The sequence below is a fragment of the Plectropomus leopardus genome, chromosome 7 (genome assembly GCF_008729295.1).
Source record: "Plectropomus leopardus isolate mb chromosome 7, YSFRI_Pleo_2.0, whole genome shotgun sequence".
In the NCBI taxonomy this organism is placed as follows: Eukaryota; Metazoa; Chordata; class Actinopteri; order Perciformes; family Serranidae; genus Plectropomus; species Plectropomus leopardus.
The window spans coordinates 26906040-26930259 of NC_056469.1; the positions used below are offsets into that span (position 1 = coordinate 26906040).

The 24220-nt window shown below is 41.8% G+C and overlaps 1 protein-coding gene across 1 annotated transcript in view; it reads right to left on the bottom strand.

The window, feature by feature from the left end:
* efna3b (ephrin-A3b) overlaps positions 1–16117 on the bottom strand; it is a 72781-nt gene extending 56664 nt beyond the window's left edge. Inside the window, exons 1-2 of the mRNA XM_042490685.1 lie at positions 15755–16117; positions 15306–15525 (exon numbers count right to left, since the gene is read on the bottom strand). Of these exons, the coding sequence (XP_042346619.1) occupies positions 15306–15415 (110 nt within the window). The 5' untranslated portion in view covers positions 15416–15525; positions 15755–16117. The remainder of the gene's footprint in view (positions 1–15305; positions 15526–15754) is intronic.
* Positions 16118–24220: the final 8103 nt, after the last annotated feature.

The window sequence follows — 24220 nt, forward strand, 5'->3', positions numbered from 1 at the left end:
TCCTCTACACACATTCGCCCTCCCTACAATACAAGTGAAATAAAGACAGCATACGTACCCACCTCTAGCAGCCGCCCTGCACTTTCATTAAAAAATGATTGTCCAACTGGAGAGAGAAGTTGGCTGAAAGAGGTAGTAAACACTCATTCATATGTGTGGCCTTACTACAGCAGTGCTAGCACATTGCCGTGCCTCAGAGCGTAGGAAGGGAAAGCAAGAGCCTACAGACAGCGTGGGTGTGAGCACTGAGGCCAGCCAGCATCTCTCGCTCTCAGCCATCCTCTTTCTATCTGCCTTCATTGAGAACCATTGTGTCTGTTCGGCGTGCACACATGTCTGCACAAAGACACAGCTGTCCTTCATGTTAATGCATGTGCACATAAAAAAATAAATAAATTGCACACCAATGGTCAAAAACACATGCACTACACCTCGCAAATAATATACTGTACTGTGCAGTACAGTATAATAATATATACCTCCAGTCAATAGGAATGTGTCAATTGCCATTGCAGGCAAGGTTGCAAATCAATGACTAGGGCTGCTTTATGGAAGTATTGGATTTTTGCAGAGCACTGATGAACTATCTGGATTTGTCAGGTATTTAATTCAGTGGCTGAGACAAAAACAGACTTTCCCATTTGGCTGTTTCATTTATAAATGATTTCTCAGATGACTTTTCAGTGGGTAACAATTACTGCAAAGTTCTTGCAAGCCAGAAAATTGTATCGACAAATGCATCCCCTGTTGATCCCTTGAACTCGCTTCATTAGCAATGCTCACAGACTTGAATTGTGCCTGATGAGGGTCTGATGACTGAAACTGAAATGTCTTTATTAAAGCAAGTACAGGATCTTTGATTTTGATTTTTAAATTTTTTAAAAATTATTATTATTTTAGTGTCCTCGTCCACACAGAGCCCAGCCCATATGAGCTGACAGTAGACAGTAGACAACAACAACCAACATGGTCACATGACCAGTCATGATATATAGTTCCACAAATGTGTCAAAGCATAACATTTGTAAAACAAAATGGTGTTATTATGATGGAAAAATTATGGCTGGACAATTTATCGGTATTATATCAATATCATGATATTAAACTAAATATCATCTTACATTTTGCATATCGTTTTAAAGGCTGTGTTACGGTGAAGTGATGTCATTTTCTAAACTCACCAGACCGTTCTAGCTGCTCTATTATTTGCCTTTACTCGACAATACCGACAATATTGTCACAATCGATAAGAGGTATTTGGTCAAAAATATTGCAACATTTGATTTTCTCAAGATAATCCATCCCAAGATAAAATGTTTTCTGTCTTAGTTTTCATGCATTTTTTGTCTCAACTTAATTTTTTCAAACCAATGATTCCTCAAGTCAGTGCACATGGAGTAATTAAACACAAAGTGAAATCAATCCTCCACAACACCAAGATCACAAAAAACACATAAAAGCTGCTTCTCGGGAATACCTTTATATCCGCCAATGGTAAGGTACAAGTGATTGACTGTGTGTGGGATTTTTTGGTTCTTTCAACAGAATTTCATTTAAAATTAGCATTTAAAGGCTGCAAGACAGGATTATTTTTATTGTCAATAAATCTCTCAATAATTCATGTGTGTCCTGTCTGGCCATCAAAAATTCATCCATTTTGATTGAGACATTAACAGATCTCACATTTAAGAACCCTCTGTTTGGCATTTCAGCCCAATAACTGACTTACACAATATATCATGCAATCAAAAAAAGTTGTTGCTGATTTACTAATCCATTAATTAACTCATTGTTTCAACTAGTATACCATGATAGAACATTTTGTCCTTATCACCGACTTGTGCTCACAGTAAAGCTGCAAATGATGAATATCGTCATTATCTACTAATCTCTTTTCAATCAGCTGATTAAGTGTTTGGTGGAAAAAAGCCCATCTCAATTTCCAACAGCCAAAGATGATGTCTTAAAATAGCTCGTTTTGTCCAAAATCCCAACTCATTGGACATTTTTAACAATATCAAACTAAAGAAAGCAACTAATCTTCACATCGGAGAAGCTTGGATCAATGAATATGGCATTTTCCTTGAAAGGGTTTATTGATTCTTGATCAAAATCATTGGAAATTAGGTTTCTATACACTGACTTATACATTTATCGGCTAATTGTTTCAGACACTGCGCTCACACACAGGCTTCACAAAGACGTACAAATAACTAAAAAAATGATTTTAGCTGCAGCATTTTATTGGCATTCAGCACGCCAACACAAACTGGCCAAAATGTGAAGCCAAGAACAGGAATCCCTCATAAAGAAGCTGCAAGAATTTTTCTGAAAATACACACACACACACACACACACACACACACACACACACACACAAACTCACACTGAGGGCTCATTGTCTGATCTGAAGAGAGACTCGAGAGTAGTACGGTGATGCAGAGGAGGACAATGACGAGGAGAGGAAGAAGTGATGCCGAGAAGCCGAGCCAACAGGAGAGGCAGCGGGAGAGACGGAGAGGCAGAGGGAGGAAGGGGAGGGCAGAGCAGCAGAGAGAGAAAGAGAGAGAGAGAGGAGGAACAGGCTGAAACATCCAGGAGAGGAGTGCAGTGTCTGTAGGACGCCATCGATCCAACGCTGACAGAAATAGACAGCCAGACCAGAACCAACAGAGGCACTCAGAGACACACTGACACACAGCAGTGCTGCTGACCATACACACATCTGCACAGCGGGAGCTATTCATACATGAACAAGCGAACACACTCGCCATCTACACATTAGCAGTCATGTGCACCCACACACATGAACATTGATGGCTGAAAAGTGCTACAACAAAATTAAAATGAGCATGTTTTCACAGGCAACACAGCCAGTTTGAGACCAAAATGACATGTTGCACTGACATCGATCACAAGTGTGTGTGCGCTGGGCCAAAGCATTTCAAATTCTGCTTTGCTTCGTGCAACACCACCTGCAAGCGGTCGACAAAATTACACGATGAGCTGCTACTTTCATGTGTCCAGTGGGCTGCTTTTTGTTTTCAACTCACTCATGCTCCTCTTTTCTTTGCACATTTAAGATTGATCAACTGCAAGACAATTTGTTCCCTTACAATGAAGTAAGTGCATGCGCTTGTCTAAATGTACAATTAGCGTACATAATGAAACCCCCAGAAAAGACTATCAAGACAAAAGTACCTTCATATATTTTATACCTGATCTGATGATTTGCAACACATCTTTCGAGCGACCTTGAAGCTTCCTGCAGTAAACAGACCACATGTAGGTAAATGTGTACCAGGCCACAAAGTTTTAAAGTTTTATTTTGTTTTGCACTTTAGGAGTAGGACAAAATCTGCAGACAACTGTCGGCAGATCCAGAAACACTGAATAACTCGTGCTAGAGCTGCAACAATTAGTCGACTAATCTACTAGTAGTGGAAAGGACAACTGCCAACCATTCTGACCATTTGCAATTTTTTAAAAAGATTTTAACCCATATTTAACCAGATAAGCCCCATTAAAATCATCAATCTCTTTTTCAAGGGAGACCTGACCAAGACAGCAGCATGAGAAATTTATAGACACACAATGATCACAATAAAAATATAGGAACATATACATATGACTGCATGATTTTAAATCATTGTACACTGAATATTTAGGGGTTTTGAGTTGTTGGTTAGACAAAGAAATGTGAAGATGTCACCTTGGGCTATGAGAAGTTGGCAACTGTCCATTTTTTCAAATTTTTTCTGAGATTTTATATAACGTATTAATCAATGAATGGAGAAAATAACCTTTAGATTCATTGATGATATAAATAATTGTTGATTGCAGTCTAACAATCTTTTTTCTACAATATAATTACACTGAAAGTCAGTTAACTGTATAATGATTTTGGATTATTGCCAAACCCCACACACACAACCCCACATGTAGGCAGAACACACACTGGAAGACCAAAACAATAACAAGTTTAACTCTGAGACCATTTTAGCCTCCATGAGCATACATGAATTTTCTGCCAATAGTTTTCTGAATATGCCCGTCACCGTATAAATTATTGGTTGACCGTCTGGTTTCCACTGACACGTGAAACTGGTTGACAGCTTTACTGACTGGTTTGCTGTTGCCATCAGGAGCAGGAGTGCTTGTGTAGCGAACATTTCTGCCTCCCTCCCTGGCCTGGCTGGGACTGATTAAAGCCTTCTGCTGAAACAAGGTCATAATTCACTTAGCCATTTCCCAATTTCCGCATAATTACCCTCCTGCTTCACGAACGCCGACACGCGCCGGCGCACGCGCACCCGCACACATCCGTACCGCCGCTCAGACACAAACACATTTCCTCTCTGATTTGTGTCATTACTGAGAGGAGAGTGGTTAAAAGGTTTCAGAGTTGGCCTCTTAGTGACAGCTTAAATGGATAAAACCTCAATTAAAGACACTCTCCCTCTCCGCCGCGCTCTCTCTGTGGATGGAATAAGCATAATTCTGTGTCCTCTGCAGTTTGTTGAAGTGAGGACCCTGCCTTGCCTTTTTCCCCTCTCCTCTGGCTGCTATATCAAACCTCCTCAATCAGGACTTTCTCATATCTCGGCGTAATTGTTTCTTATGAAAACCTGTAACAGAGAAGCTGCCTTCAAAGTAAACCACTGAAGTTGTTTACGACTCGATGAGCCGATAACAACATTCATAATCAAAGCTCAACAATAAGCATCATTTCTGCCCAGCGAACAGCAACAATAGACGCCGCTGCTGTAAATGCAGCGGCTCTCCTCCCTGCTGCTCCTCCGTCCCGTCCTCACCGCCGACAGTTGCTTCCCCAGTGGGTTTGATGAAAACAGCTGCATTTTCACATGCGACCGTATTGTCTTTATGTGGCGGATTCCTAATTGTCATGTCGGTAGAGTTTATTAACGCTAGACCACTCTGCTCTGTTGTGATCAGGCTCAGCATATGGCTTCACACTGCCACTACGCTGCTACCATTAGCCACATCACAAACACACCATATGAGCATCTGGTGTGTGTGCGTGTGTGTGTGTGTGTGTGCAAGAGCTGACAGTCTACATTATTAGTACACCCCCCTCTCCACAAAGCCCCAAGAGCGCTGGCGAGGAATAGAGTAGACATCACATAGAGTATACTCACACACACACACACACACACACACACACAGATACATAAAGCGCTTTGAAACAGCTTGTAAACATCACAGCCTTGTTATTAGCACCTGATTACACTGCTGGAGCTTAGGCGTCGGCTCAGAAAATAATGTTAATATCAACAACATCGAGTGTGTGTGTGTGTGTGTGTGTGTGTGTGTATGTGTGTGTGTGTGCGCATGTGTGTGTGTGTGTCATGTATTGCCTCCAGCCCATTGTTGTGGGATTTTGTTCTCTGTGGACAATTTGTTCAAATTTAACACATGGGTGGGAAAGATAAATTCTTGTTTCGGCTTGCGTTTTGCCTAAAACAGATACAGATAACGAGGGAAGACGGTCATTCAATAATTTGGCTGTCAAGGAAAAGAAAGCAATTCATCCGCCTCAGACGGCAGCGTTGTAACTTAAATCAGCACAAACACTGCGGGACTCTGACACAGCTCCTCTAGTTATTGCTGTGTGATTTTTGAGAATTCAGCATCCTAAAAAGATCCGTTTAGTCACTTTACTGTCACTATTCAGTCTCATTTGTGCGCTCTGCATTTCTTTTCTATACCCTTACACTCCTCATACAGACGGTGTCCCTGGATTACCTCCACGTTATTCAGAGCAGTGAACACAGGCCACCAAACATCCCGAAATCTCCGATGGAGAAGTCAGTATTGATGTGTTTGAGTTTGTGTGAGCTCCTGCGTGCTCAGTGCGATCAAAAGTCACTTAACCGCAATACAAAATGGATCTCTGTTCTTTAACTGTTAAGTCCAAACATTCCAGACAACATTTAAGTTGAAGCAACTTCCCATGTCCTGGTCTGCAATTTTGTAAACACCTGCCAGTTTACACTATAGAGCTTTGATCCTCTGTCTGATCCAGACTGGGCCAGACCCGACCCCCCAATATATAATTTGTCAACATTTCCCTGGGCTTGAATTTGGTTGGGTTCTTGGTGTTAAAGTGTTCTGTATCTCACTGTCACTATGCCTGTCGTTCAGCTGCTCCGAGAGTGTGTTGCTCTGACCCAAACGCAATTTTACAACAGTGACTGAAATTTACAAATGGTCCGGTTTGTGCCAGAGGGCGCTCTGGTGCTCAGAGTGGCTATTCACAAACGCAGCCCTCGTCACAAATGTCATTACTGCACGGAAAAGACTTTAGTTAACTTATGATTGGAATAGATGTTTTAATGTGAAAAAATTACGGTGGAAGTACGGGCTTTTAATTGGGGTCAGGCCTAAAATGCTGCTGTGCTTCGTGCATGGGTTCTACATGGGTTCATGTCAGGTCAGGTCTGATTTTTTTGGGCCCGATCGAAACTCTAGTTTACACCGATGACACTAAACGAGACAGTGTATCGCCTCCACAGCAACGACTGTCTGTACTTCAAATCTAACTTCCAGCTTTTCAGGTGAGCTACAAGTAGACTGTAAGAATACTTTTCGGGTCAGCGGGTCGGCAGTTCGGTGGAGACGTTGGTCTGTTGCCTGAAAATGTTACAGCAAGCAAACACGCTGTCCACTGACTGTTTGTAACTGACTTGACCAGCTGACTTCACTAAAAACTGATTGGCTGTTGAAATATATAATTAGTCTAACGTTCCGAATTCAGCCACGGGCGTCTTGATAAGCTGAGCTGCAGGAAACACCGTCAGGCAGTGTTTTGTAGATTTATGATGCCCTGTTGAAAAACGCGTCCATGTTGTGCAAATCAAAAATCTTGTTGCCCGATTGAAAAATGATTACAAATAGGAGGAAGTGTAATGTAAGAATATGGAAAGCATATTTTGATACTCCATTATAATATCTTTATTTGAGATTTCAGGGGTAGAACAATTCGACTGACCATTTTCCCCCATTTAAAAATATTACCACTACAGAGTAATTTTATATTACACCACTACTCATTTCATGTATACTATTAGAATGAGCAGAATTGCTAAGTCGTACATCTCAATAGGAAGTATACATCAGCAGGGCTGAGCTGAGAGAGGCCAGTTCACACCGCTGCAACCTTTCCCTGCAACCTTCTGAAACGATTTCATCTCCTCGCAAATCTTTGGTTCCAGTCCTCCTGACCTTCCTCCAAAAGCACACAGCCTCTCTGCTGCTGCAAACATGGAATCGATCGCGGCAGAATTTGCACCACATTTGGAGCTCAACCCCATTTTCACACCTGTGCACACCTGGCCGGGACGCAGGTGTAGCAGCCAGCTTGTTGGTTTTGGAAACTTACAATAATTGGGTGACTTGGGTACACATTATCTGAACACCTGAAAGGAGCTTTTCATCATTTTCAGACTGTCCAGACAGCACTTCTGAAACGTATACAGTGGCCTCTACACAACAAACAGCAAGAAGAGCAATCAGTCACAGTACCAGTCACACCTTTGGGTAATTTAGTCTGTCCGGTCTAACTGATGACATGTTGTTGGAAGCAGGTGGAAACCCACGCACACAAGGACCAAAATGAAACCATATCTATCAAGCATCTCTGATTAAGAAACTGGTCCTAACTGGCTCAAGGGAGCGATGCACATTTAGCTATCCTTTTAGGACATAACGATAAAGCCATTTTATCAGCTTTTTAAGTGAGAAAAGTCACCCTGTCTGCTCCGGGATTTAGCTGAGCTGCAGAGCTGCTCAGAGCTATTAGGGGTTCCCAGCAGGTGGCAAATGATATGATAAACATGCACGTTTCAGCAGATGTGGAAAACAGAAAATTTGATTCAAGCAACAAACGTCATTCTCAAAGATATTCAAAGATAGCGACTCTATTCAACATTTTGATTTTGTCTGGGGAAATATTGCTCCATCCAAACATGTCATTCAAACTTTATTGAAAGCAAATAAATATAGCAATTACAAGGGACATAACAACTGTGAATGCACTGTCTGAATCTCAAAGCTCTGATAACATACACTTTCCTCAAAATTGCGTAAATTTGTGGCTTTCTCTGATTTGATAGTGTCATGAATCACATAAATCACTGGTCCCGAGCATTGATAAGGACACATTCCAAGTGAATCCATATCACATTATCAACACATATTGGTTCTGCATGCATTATCCTTGATGTTTTACCCAAATGACACACAGACGTGCTTAGACCACAAAAACAGGCTGACAGCAAAGTCAAACACATTATTTTAACCGATGCACAAATTAAAAAAAAAAAAAAAAGACTTCTTACAAAAAGAAAAAAAAAGGCATGCGGTGTTAAATGGTGCAAGCAATTATAATTTGTGTGTCATGTTTATCAAGCATGTTTTAGCCTTTATTGACTTTAACAGTCAACATTTCCCATGCATAAAATTTACTTGGGTGGCCCACTCACACAGATTTTTTTCATTTTCTGTATTTATTATTCCTTCCTGTTCAAATCTGTGTGGAAATTTGAACGAATCGAGCACTGACTGAAAAGTCTGCCAGAACACAGCATTCATGTGCAGCTCTTGTGAATTCACTGCAGCCCACCACGCTACACCTCCACCTCCCTCGAGGTTGACTACCAAAAATAAATTCTCAACCTGTGGGAAACTCTAGCAGTAATGCTATTTTCTGTATTTTATTTTTCCTGCATCAACTGTACCAGCATCATCTGGCCACTGTTCTGAATGTGTTAAGCTTGGGGCTGAAGCGCATGCCTTGCGGATTCAACTGTTTTTTTTAACATCCATATCAGCGTCCAAATATATATATATGAACACATTTTATTAGTTCTTTTCAAACAAGGACATTTAAACTTAGAGATAGTTTTGTGACTCCAATTCGCTGTCATCTTCTGTCAGTGAGTCAGATAAAGATCAAAAACTGCCATAGCGCGGATCTAGAACAAGCTTGGCAAATCACCTGTAAACGGTTGGTACCAGTTTTGCCGTCTTGAGCTCCTTTTACACTGCCTGTTCAAGGCAAGAACATTGTGCTGTTGTGCCGCCTCACCATACTAAATAAGAGCTACAAATGTGGAATCGAAATGTAAAAGGGTCAGCCAACAGGGTGGTACTGTGGGCAGGGATTGACGTTATGCCTGCAACACACAACACAGGGCTAGCAGCAGTTACCAGCTAACTCTAAGAAGAATAACAGCCCTCATAAATCTCAGCAAATTGGGAAAACATTGAGTTTTGAAAGCTCCAACAAGCTGATATTTGATGTTGGATAAAATGCAAAGGCAGTGTGAAGAGTGGACTTTCTAGCGGGCGATATAGTGCAATCTCTATGTAGAAAAGGAAATGGAAAGTATTCTTTTCTATAACTATTATGGTTGATGATACTATCAGACTTACGGTCTCATGTTATACTCTGTCAAAGATTCAATTAATTGCGCATATTTCTTTTTGAATTTTTGACGCCGAAAAGCTGGTGACTGGGACATCACTAGTTAATTATATATTAACTTTATAATTACCATTAATTTACCTTTATGATTATGATGGCTGTTAATCATTACATCTTTTCCTCGCTCTGTTTGTGTTGAAAACTTCACTGACAAAACAACTCTGAGGTAGGTGTGTTTTGAGTTCTGGACAACCATTCAGTGCAATTTCTTTACACAACTGTGAAAGTCTAGATAAATACAGCCTGCAAAGCATCTTTGCTAACTGCTGAGCCACCAGCATGGAATCAACAGTCAGTTAAATCAATACCAATCCTGGACCAAGCATTTACAACTATAAGACCCTTACTTTGTGGCAGGCTGGGTCAGAATTGCTCAGCTTGGTCCGACTCACACATAAGCTTGGTTTTAGCAGAATTACATCCCTAAAATCCCTAAGAACCCACTTCCTTTGAATCCATACCATTACAGTGACCGGTTTGCGTTTGATCCGAGACGGAGCAAGCGCTGACGCCGAACATCAATACTCCATTTTCACAGCAATGCTTCCGATTAGTCGATCATGTAAGCGGGACAGTGTTTGAGGAAATGAAAGAGCCAATCAAGAGATGTAGAAAAACTGGGGTGGGCTGAATATTTCAGGCTTGTCTTTTTCTCAAGATCAATGCGAGCGTTTTATGTGTGTGTGTAAATTTATAGGATCTGCAAGGAGGTGTGTTTGAGGGTGGCTTTGGTCAAAATCTCAAAGTGTGTAAAAAGAGAGGAGACGAGAAGGGGGGGAAATGAAAGTGTGGTTGAGGTGAAGGAAAAGCAGACAACAAAGAAAGGCGACACATTTCCTTGCACTGGAAAGATTTAGTCCAAGTTAATTTGACAGAGCTCTCACAACATTCACATTAAACCACACAGTTCCCAAAATACCACCACCCCAAGAGTGCTTTCCCATCAGGCAACTGGAGGATGAGAGAAGAACAGAGAGGTGGGAGCACACTCCTGAAATCTAGCTCATCCCCAAAGAGGTAAAAAAAGAAAAAACAGATAGAGGACGAGAAAATAATTCATTTCTTTCCCTTCCTTTTGTGTACATGTCCCTTATTGCTTGGCTCACCTACCAGACAATCCCCATCCAATCAGAAAAATGTATTTACTCCTACGCACACACATAGAGAGCAACAGCACGAGTGAGAGAGAGAAAGGACCACTGGATCTTATTATGCGAACAGTAGTCATCCATCACACAGGTGTTCCCTATTGCTTTTAATTAATGACGTCTCTATGCCGGTGTCTGCACGCCACACACACACTTTAACACCCACACGTCGCCAAACCAGAATCCATTCACCCGTACACAACGTGGCCTTAATATTCCTTCCTAATGAACAGCCTAATCACTGTGTCTATATATTAGATATTATGATGATCACTGAGCCTGTGTGTGCGGTTTTATTTTTGCATGTGCACAAACACACATCACAGTGGTAGCTGACATAGCGGCGCAAATGACGAATGGGCTGTACACACACATGGCACACACACACAGACGGGCCGTGCGCCTTGTGATAGTGAGTGAGTAATGCTCTCCTTTGTGCAGATATTCATAAATGTAAATGTTGTTGTCCTAAGTGGGGCTGGGAGACAGATAGTTTTGTGCTGCTGTCAAGGGGATGGTTGATTGGCCTGCCTAATCCTCTCGTCTGTTTCTCTCACACACACACACACACACACACACACATACACACACACACACACACACACATAAACTGGGCCTGTGTTATGATGTCTAATGTGTAGATCAGGGCACTGGCCGAGCATTATTACCATTATTATGATGACCCTCCTCCCCCTGCTCTATTACAATTCAAAACCCAAATCTGTCTGTATTACTCCTGACTTCTCTCCTCTAACCAGTCCTATAGCATCTCTCTCTCTCTCTCTCTCTCTCTCTCACTGTCTCCCTCTTCTCATATTCTTGCATTATTTCTCTCCTGCCCTGCGTGACGTGTCTCTGCACACTCTGACGAGCTGGATGAATATAAAACAAGTTCCACCTCGGCATCGATTACCACACGTACGCATGTGCATTCATATGAGAGGCAAATTCTGCTTGCGATAGCTGGCTTCATTCCAGTGGCATGCGTTGAGGTGACAATGTCATTGATACACATATGCAAACACACACACACACACACAGCTACTGTCTAGAAATGCTTATGCGTTTGTTCAACCTAATCGCTTCTGAAATACACAACTGATAAATTAAGAGATATCACCAGATATCTATTATGCAAACCAGTTAACTCCTGTGTTATTAGATTACACACATATATGTGTGCACGCGCACGCACACACACTCACACTCACAGCGGTGGTTAATTGCCAGGTGGTGGAAGATAATGTGTGATTTAACGGACTGATGGATTTGTTTTTGTTTCGGTCACCCATCGACGAACAGAGACATCTGTAACGGGGTAAACACACACATACACGAGTTCTCGCACACACTAAAACGCACACCATCGCACACACACTCATGCCCAGGGATATCAGTGACAAGTGACTGATAGGTGGTGGCAACAGCCATTGTGCAATACACGAATGCAGGAAATGATCCATCTTCTGGAAGTTAAAAAAGTACACAGCAGAGACGTGCGTATATGTTGTTTGTGTGGACTCGCGCAATCATAGTTAAATGTAAAAATGTACAAGCGTGCACATGTGTGTGTGCGAAGCAGTTAATCCTTGGTAACAGTCTCAGCCTGTCTCTCGTGGTTGATGAGTGGCTCGGGGTCAGAAGCTGGTTGAGAAACTGCGGGGTCCTGAGGCTTTACAATGTGTTTACCACTCAAACTGACAGCTATACTACAGCTTATTATTGGCCTTCTAAACCTCCACACTGCACTGTGAGTTAGAGAAACTCCAGAGAGGCCGATTGCCAACGGCTAGAGACACGCCAGCCAACCCTACAAAATGTGGGATGTTGTGGTGTTGAGTGCAGAGATTAGAATAAATGCCGAGGAATGGGATCTGCGCCGTTGAAAAATGGCTAGGAAGTGTATGAAAGGCTGGATTAGACAGGTTATCCTGCAGTTTATCTGTCTTTTGTGTGTCACTGTCCGTGGCCCCCTTTGTCTCCTAATTCAATAAGTAGGCTGAATTGAAAAAAGTTATCCCCACTCGCTGCTTACACATTGTCATTGTGTATGTGTGCACTGAGGAAGAGAGAAGAGAGAGAGGCAGAGATGGGAAGATCAGGGATGAGGCAGGTCCACTGAGATGCAGTGTTCTTTAATTAACCACAGTCTTTTATAAAAGACACACACTCTAAGACTCACACTGCAGGGGCTAAGAATATTCTGCCGCTGGGATGAAAAGCGTATTGGCAGTGAATGTGTGGAGGGAGAGAGAGACTGCAGGGCTCTGCAGTACTCAGGTCCTGGACAGTCAGGTTAAAGGTTAGGCTGCTCCAGACTGCTGTAGTACTCCCACTGCTTTGTCAGAAAAATCAGATACTGCCTTTTTTCCCTTTACAAACAGTCTTGTATATACAAAAGGCAGCTGACAAATTACTTAATTAAATATACATTTCACCAAGGTCAAAGCTGCTCATGTTACGTCGAGCTGATTGCACCGAGGTGCCGGGTTCACTTCTTTCCCTTTCCTTCATGCCTTGAAGCGTTTTTCCCCCTCACATTTTATCTAAATCAACTTCTGTCTCTTACATAGAAACTGAAGGTGGAATTTCATTACCATTTATTATCAAATTGTAAAAAAAAAAAAAAAAGTATCGAAATTGGAGATGAGCGTCCTCCAGATTGAGAGAAATACATCAGCTAAAATGCATTAGCAGCAACTGTGCACGCAATATTAGTTTCTCCAAAATATGCGGGTAAAATTATTTTCTCGCATTCAGGAAAACTAATATTGTTTACAGCATCAAACCACAGCCAATATCATAATGTTTTCCGCTCCTATTACTTTACGCAGTACTTCATGTATAGTAATTCTGTTGTCGAGGCATAAATTCGCTTGCCCCTCGTACTTTTATTCCACGCTGTAAACTAAAATCATTGGCCTAGAGTTATTGTCGGCCGACAGAATCATTGATCCCCCTCCTGCAAAAACAACAGCGTATTTTCTGAGATTTCATTTTGTTTACGCCTTTAATAAGCGCCCTTGTAAAAATGTGAGCCGCTGTATATCTGGCTGCTCATCTTTGGGGTCCACTAAATTCTGCTGAAGATGTAAATACAACAACCTGAGATGTTTTAAGGGCCGCCCGACAGCGGAAACAGTGCTCACACATAGACAGGATTCACTGCAAGATGGAGAGCGAAAAAGGAAGGTGTGTGTTAGTGTGTGACATGCGCTCTTGGGCACCTCTGAGACCTGAAATTGAGGTTGATTGTTGCATCATTTTTGCGACATTATCGAGAAAATCTAAATAAATTAGATCACACAGCTTGCCAAATTAGCTTCCTAAAATGACATCTTGGAAATATTTCATGTTAATTTGGCACTCAGTCGCAAATAAAAAACATTTGATGTGCATATTTTGGACTGAAGAGAAGGAGCATACAGATTAGGATGTGGAAACGCAGCCAATACGACACAAATATACAAGATTTTACAGTGAATCTTGGGAAGAGAGATAAGCCAACAGTGTGTTGCAGCAGACTGACGCTACATTCTTAAGGATCCAGCAGCAGAGCCATGGACTCACGAGGACAGTATTAAAAAGGCAGCTTTCAAGAAAAAAGAGAGTGTAAAAAAAAAAAAAGGGTTTCACTTGAATTGAGATAGGGGCGAGGAGCGAGGGATTAGGAGGATAACAAAAAGGCCAACGGTCTGAGTGTAAACAAGAAAGGGGGTTAGAGAGGGATAGAAGGAGAGAGCAAGTTGGAGAGTGAGCGAGAGGGAGAGATTGAATAGTGACACTGCTACAACACAATGGGGTCAGGATGAAGAAGTGCTCCTAATTGAACCAGATAGAGGAGAAGACAGAGAAAGAGCCCTGAAAGACTGAGAGGGGAGAGCCACATGACGGAGACAGAGGAGGGAGAATAACATGTGATTCTCCTTTTTCTTCCTGCAAGGCTGAAGGTAGAGAAGAGGGGGGGGGGCTGACTCTCCCTCTCTCTCTCTTTCCTATGTAACATTTTGTCATATATTACTGTAATTTTAGTATGTTGATCTTTCCTGTAAACACTACATCTATTGCAATTTTGTCCGTCCTGGAAGAGGGATACCTCCTCAGCTGCTCTTCCTGAGGTTTCTACCATTTTTAACCGTTAAAGAGGTATTTTGGGGCGAGTTTTTCCTTGTCCGCTGTGAGGGTCCAAGGACAGAGGAATGCTGTAATGCCCTCTAATGCAAATTGTGATTTGTAATAATGGACTTTATAAATAAAATTGAATTGGTTAAACAGAAAAATTGACAGGAACTAAATATGTACGACTATTTGTGCAAAAGGTGCTGAAAAGATGGTTTGGAGCCACCTTGACTTCACAGTAGGGGTCTGACAGAGACTCAAAAATAGCTTCACCATACAGAGAAACATGAGAGGCCTGTTTGAGTAGCTTTTGTGGATCTAAATTCTTATAAAGGACAGGGAGACACTGGAGGAACTGCTGCAACCCTGATAAAGCATTAGAAGGACACATTTAAGCTCAAAACAGCACTGAAGTGTCATGGGCAGCCCTAAGAGAGCAAATCAGGAGGTGTTTTTCTTGAACAGGTGGAGAATAGAGAGATCAATAGCATACACACTCACACACTGATAGAGAAATGAAGGCGTCTTACTGTATGTTGGAGCTGTTCCAGTAAACGGAGTGCCTGTTGGCTGACACCGGGACCACGTCCGCCCAGGTGAGACTCGTTAGCACCCAGAGAGACAGCGCTACCAGAGCCATGCTCTCGGCTCCTCTCTCGGCCTCCTCCGTCCCCCTTTTCGGTCTCTCCGGCCACTCTCTCGGTCCCTTCACCCCACCAAACAACGCGACTCAAACATCCCAGCAAATGCCTAACAGACGGGGAGAGGGGGGAAACAAAAGCTTCATGCATGCATACAAACGGATATAAAGACTTGCTGTGGTTAATAACTGTTGTAAAAGTCTATTGTGGTGTGGCTAAAACCTCCCCCCCTCCCCCAGTAAACCAGACTGCGAAACAACCCTCCCACCCTCTCCAACAAATCCTTTTGGAGGTTTGTGGAAGTCCTTATGAGTCCCCTTTTGGTCCTCTCTTCTCACCGGGAAGTGCTGCTTCGGAGCCCGTCAGAGGAGTGAGGGAGGCCGGCGTCGGGTCCAAGCGGGAGGTCGGTCTTCTTCCGGGCATGAAACGGTCCAGTCCGCTGGGAAAGTGTTGCTGCTGACGTGAAAAGGGAGATTAACAGTGGAGAAAAAATGCACCTAGATATTATTAAAGTCCTCCTCTTTTTTTTGTAAACTGTTCTTCCTCCGCTGCAGCTTTTTCTCCCCTCCAAGGATCCGCGAGATGCAAAGCACGCCTGAGCTCTATAATCGCCTGCAAACAATTCAAGCAGTCAGTTTCATGAGGTCTTCCAAGACTCTATCCGACAACCATCGTTTACGGTGAGCAGCCTGCCCACCCGTCTCTCTCCTTTCTCTCTCTCTCCTCCTTCTCCTCCTCTCTCTGTTTGGTAGGCAGCACTCGTTCACTTTCTAACTCCACCCCCTGCGAGCGACAAAAGCGCATTCCTCCAATATTGTGGCCGAGTCGCCGCACATCAGGCATCACTGCTGCTGCGACTTAAAGTTTTTTCTTTTTTTTGTGACAACTATTCGACCTCCAGTGCCGGTGTAAAAGTAGAAAGCTTTGAATCCCCCCCTCTATGCCACAAACGTCTGCAGCCACCATCTGCAGCCCATTTTTCAAACCTCCTAGTGCTCTCCAGCCACACACACACACACACACACACACACACACTTTGTGCATTTTTATTACAGAAGCTTAAAAAACACCCATAAACTCACGCGAGCACATATTCTCCACCACCGACACCCCTCCTTGTTTAGATCCACCGCCAGACACTGTAAATCAGTCTAATACAGTACTATTATCATGCACAATCCTCTTATAGCTACAGCATGCTCACGCGCACACATATACACGCGCATGTCCTCTCACGTAATCCATCCACCATAAAGAAAATATACGAGCTGTTATACTGAAGGTTCACAGTGATATTATACTGACTTTTAAGGTCCAGTGTGCAGGATTTAGGGAATATATTGGCTGAAATGGAATATAATATCATAAGTGTGTTTTCTTTAGTGTATAATTTCCTGACAATAAGAATTGTTTTGTTTTTGTTATCTTAGAATATGCTGTTTACATCTACCCACTGAGCAACAGACATCAGCATTGTCCAAAACATTAGCCCTGTTATAGATCGCGATCAGCTACATCGCTCCACGGCCTGAATATGGACCATATTTTAAAATAATTATTAAATAGGTTAGATAAAAATACATAAAAACAAATATATTTCACAAAAGTACTGCATACCCTCGCGTTAACATTTATTAAACATATTTTTAACGTTAAATTGCCCAGTGGGACAGGGAGCGGGTCCTTGTTTATGGAGATTGCCATTTTGCACCTCCATGTTTCCACAGTATACAGAACGACCGAACCAAAAACAATTGTGTTTTTAGGATTGCTGCATTTTGCATTAGCCACTGTGGTCAGATCCATCTGCAGTGAGCAGCACCAGAGTTACATTGATTTGTAATGTGAAACTGCTTTATTCAGTGTTTTTACTGGTTTTAATCACTGGGTCCCTTTGTTTTAGGGTGGCCGAGACCTCTACGGATAATTCAGCTTCCAGCAAAAACCTCCTGAACCTATAGATCTTAAGTTAAAAGGCGAGCACGCATTAGCATGTGGTGGACGAGCCACCTGCAGCAACATGTCAAAGAGCATCGGTGAAACACTGATATGTAATATGGAACTGCTTAATTCAGTATTTTTGCCAGTTTACATCAACAGGTCCATTTGTTTTGAATAAGAGGAGTACTCTGTGGATAATTCGTCTTACGGTAAAAATCTCCTGAACATCTGGATCAGAAATAGTGAGAACATAATAGCATGTGGCAGGCAAGCAGCACAAGAGATAAACTGATTTGTAACGTCAAACTGCTTTATTCAGTGTTTCTACCACTTTTAATCACCTGGTCTGTTTGTTTTGGAGAGGAAGAGACCACTGCAGATAATTCATTTCACGGTAAAAACCATCAACACACTGAAGGAATTCATACCAGGAGAAGTTTTAGCTGATTGAAACCTGCAGTTCACCGCTAGACGCCACCAAACCCTCCTAAATCTTTCACACTTCACCTTTAAGTTTTGATAAGGCAGAAATGACTTGCTGTTTTATTTTGCAAATTGCCCCATAAATTAAATTTCCCGTTAAAAATTTACTTAAGCAATTATCGTATCATAGAATTAGAGCTATTTTCCTGCGAGTGTGATGTGGCTGCAATTATATATTATATCAGACCTGTTCTGCAGCGACGGGGTAAAAATGTTCAGTAATTTGCCCCCCTCTGTCACCTGCACTGCCACAAACTGTGCATCTGAGGTGTGAGTGTGTGTCTGTGTGTGTGTGTGTGTGTGTGTGCGTGTAGGAACAGGCCAGACAGGCAAAGAGACAGGAGGAGGGAGTGAGAAAAAGAGAGAGATAGCAGATAGGAGAAAGATTGTTACAGTTTTCTTGCCGCCTGCTGGGAATGAGTTGGTTAAGGAGAAGTCAGAATGATTTATTGGGAGAAAAAAGGAGGGAAATAGGGGAGAAGGAGAGCAAGAAAGAGAGTGAGATGAGATGCCATCGGGGAATCCCTCTGTCTTCTCCAGTCCTTCCACTTCTCTCATGAGCTGTCCATTTAATCCCCTCTCTGTCTCTATCGCTCTCTCTTCTTCCTCTTCTCTTCGCCTTATCCTCCCATTTCCAATGCAAACTTTCTCTGTTCTGCGATCGGTGCTACCTGGCTCTGCTATTTTGCCTCTCTGTCTCTAGTGGGCTACCTGTCTCCTCTGCCTCTGCCTCTCTCTCCATCTCTCTCTGTTACAGCGGGCATGCAACTTTTTTAATGAGCACTCCTCCTTTGCCTCCTGTCCTCCCTGCTATCATTTCTCCTTAGTCTCCCTGTGTTGTATCTCTGTTTATCGCCACACTGAATTGTGTAGTATCACAGCAGCACAGTAAAACACCTGCTACAATCAAATATACATGCCCTGCACATATAAACATAGATACATACATATTTTATGATTAAGCTCTCATGGTATCTCTGCAGACAATTTTAGGGCTCTCTAAAATTTCTGCTGACATCCCTGTACAGTGCTGAAGCTACATTAAGCTACATTTCTCTTAAGGTGGTCACAACATTATAAAGATAAAACATACTGCCTAACATTTTGGGAGTCACTTTTATTGTCTTGCGTGGTAAGAACATTGATTTCTCTCAAAAGTCTGTCCATAAAGTATGAAGCTATAGCAAGAAGGCAGTTAGCTTAGCTTAACATAAAGACCATACACCATATAAAATAGGCTAATGGTCATAGCCACCATAGCATTACCCATTAGTTTGTTGTTTCCCATTTTGAAGCATCAAGTTTGGCATTTTGGATGTTGCCATCTTGGATTTTTGTTGCCAGAAGTGACAATATTTGGACAAGAGTGTGGCGCTAACCCTAATTCTAGCTGCTAGCTTGGTTAGCACAGTGCATTTACAGCTGTGGTTAACTGTAATAATACTAATGCTAGCAAAAAAAAACCAAAAAAAAAAACAAGCTTAAAACCATTAAAACAAAATTTACTTACCGGAAACTGAGCCTCTGACTCCTTGGGATCATTTTTTACAACCACAGACTGTATATAAAGATGTGACAGCTCCCCCAAAATGAGGTTATTCGATCTCGACTGACTGCATTACAGGTCCTAAGACCCGCCCCTTCATGTTACTGAATAGACATAGGACAAACTAAAAACTCAAAGTACACACCAAATAACTTTTTCCCAAAGAAGGTTTCTGGCTCTGAAGGTAGTTCTCATCCCCCTGATGTTTGTTCAAGTGTTTATTTTCATGATTTGTTCGGTTTAAATGAGATATTAAATCTTACAAAAGATTGATTGCCATGATTGACAGCCGTTTGTACAATCAAATGCTGAACAAGACTTTTATTAGGCGACCAATATGTTTATTAACCTTCATTAACTGAAAACACACCAAAACAGCGCAGAGATAACCACAGTTACGCCTATACTCTGTGAATCTGGGGTTACGCCATGGTTTTGTTACCTAACCAGCATTGTTGCCATGATGGCAGCTTGTCCACAGATTGAACCCACCTGTCACTCAAAGCAGCCATGCTGGTAATTATGTGTATTCAAGCACAAATGAGGTTGGTTTAAACAAGTGAGCTCTAAAAACTCAACCCCTGAACAATTTTCATGAATGGGGAAATTCATTCAAACACAAATATTTCTGCTGTTAAGTCAGGCATTTTAACTCTAAGTTCCAACTTTAATATTACCCTTTTTAAAAAAAAATGTAAATAAAATAAAATGATAGATATGATACATTAACATTATTTTCTACTTTCATTAAGTTAATTTTTCAAACCAACTTCAGTCCTAACCAAAAATATCAAATATTCATTAATTTTCAGAATTATAACCCTTTAAATGCCAGCTTTTATGTCATGATTCCACTGTTTTTAGATGAAAAAAAATAAAATTAACCATTCTAGTGCAATATTTTTAAGATACATGTTAAGTATTACTTTTAAATGATCACAGTCTAGCATATGTCAGTGATTACTAGCAACACTGGTTTTTTTACATCGTTATTTTTGTGCATTGTCAAATAATCACACTCATACCAAATATTGGCATATGGAGAAAATACTGATAAGGAGTTACACTGCCCCAAATATGTAAATACTCTACCTACGTAAAGCAGATGCAGTGGTACTGGCCGTACCTCCCCCCACAGCTTCAGGTGGATCGGTCCATCACATAATGTCAAAAGTCAAGCAGGAAAGAAGTGAATAAGGCAGAAAGAGTGGCCTAATAATTAAAAGAAAAACACAAAAGAAATGGAAAAAGGAACCCAAACCGAAAAGTTGGAGCACAAAAAGGCTCGAGAAAAAAGAAAAAAATACACTTATTTAAAAATACCGATAGCGTCGAAACTCTTCGTTAGCAGAAGACCTCCCGGCAGGTCATGGATATTGCTAACGGAGCCGGCAAAGCTAACTTCAAACGGAGACAAGGACAGAGTTTGGACGGTTTGGACAGAATGGACAGGACCAGGATGATACCAGCGGAGTAACGTTACAGGCCAGGGACAAGAGGAGGAGGACGAACGTCACTTCTTGACAGGTGAGACCGCCATTGCTAAGTAAGCTGAGGTACTGGCAGTTAATGGAGCTAGCTAGTTAGCTGCAGTAAGACCTGATATTTCCGAGCAGTAGACAGTTGCTATGAAGAGCGGGCCGTTGCTATGTCTTCAGTTCTGATTAGACATTTATCGAGAGCTATAAATCATTTCGTTTTTTTCCACAGCTTTAGTTAACCAAAAAAAAAAAAAAGTTCAATATATGTCAGGCAAACAAGAACACCAACATACATGTCAGCATAGAGAAATGACATTGTACTGAGAACGTTATAATAATAATAAATAATCCTAATATCAATACATAAACCGATAAAGATCTTTTAAAAAATGGACATTGGCAGAAACAAAAGAAAGCAAACAAAAATAATGCATATTCATATCAAATCAGGGGGTTTTGCCATATAAGTTTCTGTAATAGTCTAAGAATCTGTTGGGGTTTTTTTTTGTTATTTGTAAGAGTAAGAGGAAAGCATAGAGTTTAAATCAATCAAAAAAAAAGATAGAGTGTGATCTTAAACAAAAATATGTTTATGGATATAGAGTTTCCCCATTAACATAAAAAACATAGATCAAATATTTGTTAATTGTATCATCATAATAACAAATTATATCTTTAAGGGTAAGGTCATGAGTGGTGTTACTGTTATTAAAAATATGAGAACTTAAATTAAATTCCCTGTTATTTTACACTGAAAAAATAAGTGGATTAAAGTTCAGTAAGAAATCATTCTTAAATCAATGTGGAATCCCAGGGTGATGCAAGACCTCTCCACAAATCATCCTCTCAGGGTTCATTTTGCAATACATCATCCCTTGGTCATTATGCTGGTAGTTTTGAGTGTTTCTGTAAATCCTGTTGAGATGCAGGTGAATATAATGTCTGTGCTGTGTTGGCATTAATTTAGTGCACATGGGTCCTGTGTTGTAAACCCTGCGTTGATGAGATACAGGTGAGATATAGGTGATTTTTGTCAGCTTATTGTGCTGTTGGCTTGCAGATGAATTCATGTGTTTGTGCTGTATTAGCATTAATTTGGTGTACCTGGGCCCTGTGTTTTAATAATTACATTGATGAGATGCAGGTGAATTAAACTACTGTGCTGTAGGCTTTGAGTCATGTCAATCCAATTTAGTTGCTGGTGAATGTATGACGGGGGGCTGAATTTTGTTCCCAGTCTGACCTTTAGTGAGGAATTGCGTTTTGCCAAGTTTTGGAAAATTTTGTCTCATGAGCTAACCTCTTGAACGCTTATGTATATTATGACATAACCTTTTGAACTCTCTTGTTTTAACCAAAGCCCTCTCAGATGCAGGGTTGGAAATTAACATTTTTGTCCACCTGCTACCCCAACTAGTGAATTTAAAAATCTACCAGCCACTTGTGATTTTGGCTGATGAGTAAAGCAAATCTAGCAGAAACTTACATGTTTTACCAGCATTTGGCTGGTGCTAATTTTCATCCCTGGAGATATGTTCTGCGATTAGGAATTTGAAAATGTCAAAATGTAAAGTGGAAGTGGTCATCAGGGTGGAAACTGTCTGATAGACGGGGCACACCCTTTGTTTTACCCTCCCTAACTCTTTGTTTGACATTTCCACAACCACATGTTGTACAAAAAAACTATAAATACTTGGTGCATTTGTTCTCTCTTTGTCTCATGATCAGACCCCAGGCTGTGACGACACCTCCTCCTTTTTTTTTTTTTTACTTTTAAGAAAAGCTGCTTTAATAATACTCACAAAGACATTTTGTGCTTTCTTACTTTATTGGTCTGTCTTTGATTATGAGATTTCCACGTCATGCCATTTAGGTGAGCTTACCCTTTAAACTGCAGCCTATAACAGGATGATTGACTGTACAGCGGTTGCAGGGGGCTGGTTGTAAATATTCCATGTGGCTACATTTGAAAGGAAACTGTAAATCAGGTGCAGGAAGACAAAGTCAGACACCAACAGAGGCAGAGATTTGGCACTTTTTTGAATAACAAAAATCCCACTTCTCGCTTTTCTGTTCATTTTCTTTGAAACAGACGCTGACATGTTCTGTTTCAGCAAACGCCCCTGTCAATTCTAATCATCCAGGTTGGATTTTCCAGGCGTGGGTTGCAGTGCTATTGGATTACTTTTGTATTGGGGTTATTATGAGAAACGACCTCGGGGCTGACTGCATGTGGTGACACCGAAGCTCTTATGACATTTCCAACTCAGAGCCAGCCAACAACACATCTGTCAAGTGCTCCTTTCTGCAACCTCGAAATCTAATCGGAGCTTTCTCATAGCACTGATGATTGGATATTAGGCCCTTATAGGAGTAACATCCCTCTCTGGGGCCCCGGGAAGTGAACAGTGCACATATGAATTCAGCGGAAGCCTTACACGTACATGAACATCATGTAAATGTACACTAAACACTTTATATTTTTGTACACTTGTATGTGTGCTGCATTTCAATGGAATTCTTGAACTGGGAGTCTCTTTCTCACTCCGCCTCCTGCTCGCTCTGTGTCTTGGCCTGCTTCGCTGTTCACTGTTGTGTTAGTAAATTGTACTGACACTCCCCCCGCCTCCTCTCGCTCCCTCACCACCTCTTCTGCTCCCCCTCCCTCCCTGTCCCTCTCTCACCCGACTGACTGACACGAATTTTCAATCTCTCTGTTTACCTTTCACTGCTGTGCCTAAAACAACACTGGTACAGGCTAAGAGCGAGGAGGAGACCGAGGAGGGGGGAGTGGAGATGGAGCTGAGTAGAGCTTCGGAGGAGGGAAAAAAATGGAGGATGAGGTGCCACTAAGATTGCATGGGAGAAGGAGAACAGTGCGTGGAGGGGGAGGGAGGGGGATGCAAGGAACGAAAGAGGTGCAAAAAGAGAGAACAGGGCTTTCTCTGTGTTTTGGTTGGAGGGGAATCCAAGGGGGAGAGAGGAGAGAGAACGAGTGAGGGGTTAAGGGAAGGAGAAGAGGAGCTGATACTTTTGAACAGTCACGCAAAGTGAGCCAGCAGAGGGGACGGAGGAGAGGGTGGAGGAAAAAGGAAATGAAAGGGTGGAAGAGAATGTAAGTCAGAGTTGGGAGAAAGAGTTAGATGGGGCACAGAACATTAGGAGTGCAATGAGATATAGAGAGTGAGGGGGAGAGAGAGATTTATAGAGGTGCAGAAGGAGGGAGAGGACAGCAAGAGTGATGTGTAGAGAGAGGTTTTTTTTTTAAGAAGACGGGAGGGATGGAGGGAGGAGAGGGCGTGTGTAGAGAGAGAGAGAAAGAGAGAGAGCTCAGAATAGATACGCTCTCAACA